Source organism: Sinocyclocheilus anshuiensis, unplaced genomic scaffold (assembly GCF_001515605.1).
Source record: "Sinocyclocheilus anshuiensis isolate Anshui unplaced genomic scaffold, SAMN03320099.WGS_v1.1 scaffold1021, whole genome shotgun sequence".
Taxonomy (NCBI): domain Eukaryota; kingdom Metazoa; phylum Chordata; class Actinopteri; order Cypriniformes; family Cyprinidae; genus Sinocyclocheilus; species Sinocyclocheilus anshuiensis.
The window spans coordinates 337,534-341,551 of NW_015554136.1; the positions used below are offsets into that span (position 1 = coordinate 337,534).

Genomic DNA, 4,018 nt, shown 5'->3' on the forward strand with positions numbered 1-4,018 from the left:
GGGGCAGTAATATTATAATGAGATCCCTTTGCAACGTCACTAGGGGAGCGAAATCAGACGCGCTCGTTTTTTCAGACGGTTGCAGAAAAAGGCTTCCCAAAACAAAGTTACTGAGTTAATAATCTTTTTCACGTTTCCTTGGTTGGTAGATGCACCGGAGACCTGATTATAGCACTTACAACCTGGAAAAGTCAGATTTTCATGATATGTTACCTTTAACATAGCTATGATGGAAACATAGCTAGTGTCGATGTTCATCAGAGATGTGATTGACTCAGCAGTTGTTGTTGTTGTTCATGAGCAGTCATGGCCGACTGTCCGCACACCATCGGCGTGGAGTTCGGCACCAGGATCATGGAGGTGAGCGGTCAGAAGATCAAGCTGCAGATCTGGGACACGGCAGGTCAGGAGCGCTTCAGGGCCGTGACGCGCAGCTACTACAGAGGAGCGGCGGGAGCGCTGATGGTCTACGACATCACCAGGTACGTCAGTCATCCAGGCGTCTCGCTGAGGCTGTGGTTGTGATGGAAACTCATGCTCTGTGTGTGTGTGTCGTACAGGAGAAGCACATACAACCACCTCAGCAGCTGGCTGACCGACGCCAGGAACCTCACCAACCCCAATACTGTGAGTATGAGCAGAGGGCTCAGGGTATGTGCATAAATAAGGCTCAAACATCTATTAACAAACGTGCGTCTATATTTGAGCACTTTCGTCAGTAAATATGGAAACACACAGCCTGCAAAACACTAAAATAAATAAGCTACAGTTAAATAAGAAAGTAGCCTAAATAAGAAACTTAATTCATTGCCAAAAATTTGTAACAACTTCAATCACATGCTGTCAAATCTGCGTCGACCTGATAACAATTAGAACGTGAACATAAATGTCTACCTTGGCTTTTCTATACAGATTTAAAATTCTTTGTCAGGACGTCATAAATAGAACGAGGCATCAGTTTACTGTCATAACGTGCCGCATCAAAGCCTATAATAACAGAAAACTCTGCTGTTTGTGCAGGTCATCATTCTCATAGGAAACAAAGCGGATCTGGAAGCGCAGCGAGATGTGACGTATGAAGAGGCTAAGCAGTTCGCCGAAGAGAACGGTGAGCGGAGCGTCTGTCACATGACGGGTCACATGACACTGTTCCCATCTCACGCGTGTTTGTGTTCACAGGTCTGCTGTTCCTGGAGGCCAGCGCTAAAACGTGAGTGATTCCAGCCACACACATTAATCATCAGAGCGTGTTCATTCACAAAACCAGTTTATGAAGAAAACCCCGACATGAAAACAGCACTTACCTGAATTAGGAGTGGGAGATATGACCAAAATCTTATATCATGATAGGAGGCATTTTATATCACGATAATGATGATATATATTACCATATGTGACCCTGGAGCACAGAACCAGTCATAACGGTCAATTTTTTGGAATTGAGGTCTATACATCATCTGAAAGCTGAATAAATAAGCTCTCCATTGATGTATGGTTTGTTAGGATCGGACAATATTTGAAAATCTGGAATCTGAGGGTGCAAAAAAATCTAAATATTGAGAAAATCATCTTTAAAGTTGTCCAAATGAAGTTCTTAGCAATGCATATTACTAATCAAAAATTAAGTTTTGATATATTTACGGTAGGAAATGTACAAAATATCTTCATGGAACATGATCTTTACTTAATATCCTAATGATTTTTGGCATAAAATAAAAATGTATAATTTTGACCCATACAATGTATTGTTGGCTATTGCTACAAATATACCCCAGCGACTTAACACTGCTTTTGTGCTGCAGGGACACATATAGTTAATATATATAATAAGGTTTTTATGATATTACATTTTTTGATACCATAGAATTTTCATAATTAAGATAAAAAGCTTTTAGAAACATCACAGAGACAAAAGCCAACACTGTGATAAACTCTAACAACACTAATTCCTCCTGCAAACTCCACCGTACGCTATCCATCCATAGAACACGAGCAACCAGCTTTAACACAATGCTAGCATGTTAATGGCATGAATATAACATTTTAGCACGTCATTCGCATATTCCTAGCATGCTTTAGCACGTTTTTAAGCATGCTTTAGTAGTTCAATCGGTTTGCTTATTTATTTTTTTGCCACCATAAATTGCCACCTTGTAAAATACAGGCAAACCAAAAATTATGTAATTTTTGATATGTTTTTACTAGCGGGTGCAGGACACTATAGTTCATAAATGTGAGGATAGCAAAATAAAGTAAACTGTGAGATATTACACCCAAAAATTCTTCATACAGTGGACTACCAGTAAAACTAGGGAGCAAAAATTATTCAGACACTTTGAGCTGAGCATGTTTTGCTGAAGTGTTATTCTTTAATTGCTAATGTGATCTTTTTACACCACAGACTGAACGGAATGAAGCACTGCTTGGTAATTGGTTGAGCTAAATTGGTTTTATCTAATTGTGTTCTTACATTTAACAACTGACAGCTATTCAACAGAATTCATTCCATACCTTTCTATCAAAGTTATCTGACATTATCAAGATGAGTTTGTTCTGACACAGTTTAACTCTTGAGTTTTTTTGAATAAACTGTGATAATGTGAGAAATGTTGAAGGTGTCTGAATAAATTTAGGTTTGACGGTGCATTTTCTCGTGAGATCAGTTTGGGTTTTCCCACACCAACATCAAGTTTGTCTTGATTTTTGATCTAGATTTGAATCTCACGTGAGCGTATAGATGCTGACTGTGTGTTTGTGCTCACAGAGGAGAGAATGTGGAAGACGCGTTTCTGGAAGCAGCTAAGAAGATCTATCAGAACATCCAAGACGGCAGTCTGGATCTGAACGCGGCCGAGTCGGGCGTGCAGCACAAACCATCGGCGCCGCAGGGAGGCCGGGTCACCAGCGAACCACAGCCGCAGAGGGAAGGGTGTGGCTGTTAATGACATGACCTTCATCCTCCTCCTCCTCCTCCATCACACACTCGGCCGTCCCAGAGAGGGGAGGATCACGGCTACATGCGCTCATTCCCTCCCTTCTCTCTCTTCATCTGTCCGCCCTCACTCTCTCTAGTCGGTGTGTTCTTACGTTCCCATCATCCTCTGACCGCACTAACCTCTGCTCATCACGTCACACTTCAGTTCAGCCTCTTTTTATTGATGCATTTTATAGCTCAACAATGTGACGTCACAGAAACGAGACCCATGGCTGCATTAGCATCGTACTGAGAAGATCGAATGCGTTTCTGCTGCCGTTTTTCCACCCGTATGAGAGCCGAAGTGGTTTGTGACGTGTTCAAGGCTGTGGAAGTGCGCAGGAGAACCGTTCTGTTCGGGTCAGATGCCCGTCTAACACTCCTGCTGCTAAAGAGCAGTAGGTTGAGGGTGCAGAATAATGCACTGCAGTTTTAAAGGGGTGGTTGATTGCGATTTCACTTTTTTAACGTTAGTTAGTGTGTAATGTTGCTGTTTGAGCATAAACAATATCTGCAAAGTTACGAAGCTGAAAGTTCAATGCAAACGGAGATATCGTCTTTTAAAATTGTCAGTTTAATGCCTACAAAAACGTCTGGTAGTGACTACAACGAGTTACTTCCCGGGTTCGTGACATCACAAACCCAGATAAACCCCGCCCTCGGGAAAAGGCAGCAAAGGGGGCGGGGCCATGCTGCGCTGCTTTAGAGAAGAGGAAGAGAAAACTAGAGGGGCACGTAAAAATCTATTCATATATGAATCGCGATTCTGTCTTCTAATTCTTAAATTTAACAGCTGACAGCTATTCAACCGAATTCACTACATACCTTTCTATCAACGTTATCAGACATTATCAAGATTAATTTGTTCTGACACAGTTTAACTCTTGAGTTTTTTTGAATAAACTGTGATAATGTGAGAAATGTTGAAGGTGTCTGAATAAATTTAGGTTTGACGGTGCATTTTCTCGTGAGATCAGTTTGGGTTTTCCCACACCAACATCAAGTTTGTCTTGATTTTTGATCTAGATTTGAATCTCACGTGAG

At 41.4% G+C, this 4,018-nt stretch overlaps 1 protein-coding gene across 1 annotated transcript in view; it reads left to right on the forward strand.

The window, feature by feature from the left end:
• The window catches only part of LOC107670386 (ras-related protein Rab-14-like), a 12,302-nt gene extending 8,853 nt beyond the window's left edge, over window positions 1-3,449 (forward strand). Inside the window, exons 4-8 of the mRNA XM_016462968.1 lie at window positions 305-482; window positions 561-627; window positions 1,021-1,108; window positions 1,180-1,210; window positions 2,765-3,449. Coding sequence (XP_016318454.1) covers window positions 305-482; window positions 561-627; window positions 1,021-1,108; window positions 1,180-1,210; window positions 2,765-2,942 — 542 coding nt within the window. The 3' untranslated portion in view covers window positions 2,943-3,449. The remainder of the gene's footprint in view (window positions 1-304; window positions 483-560; window positions 628-1,020; window positions 1,109-1,179; window positions 1,211-2,764) is intronic.
• The last annotated feature ends 569 nt before the right edge of the window (window positions 3,450-4,018 follow it).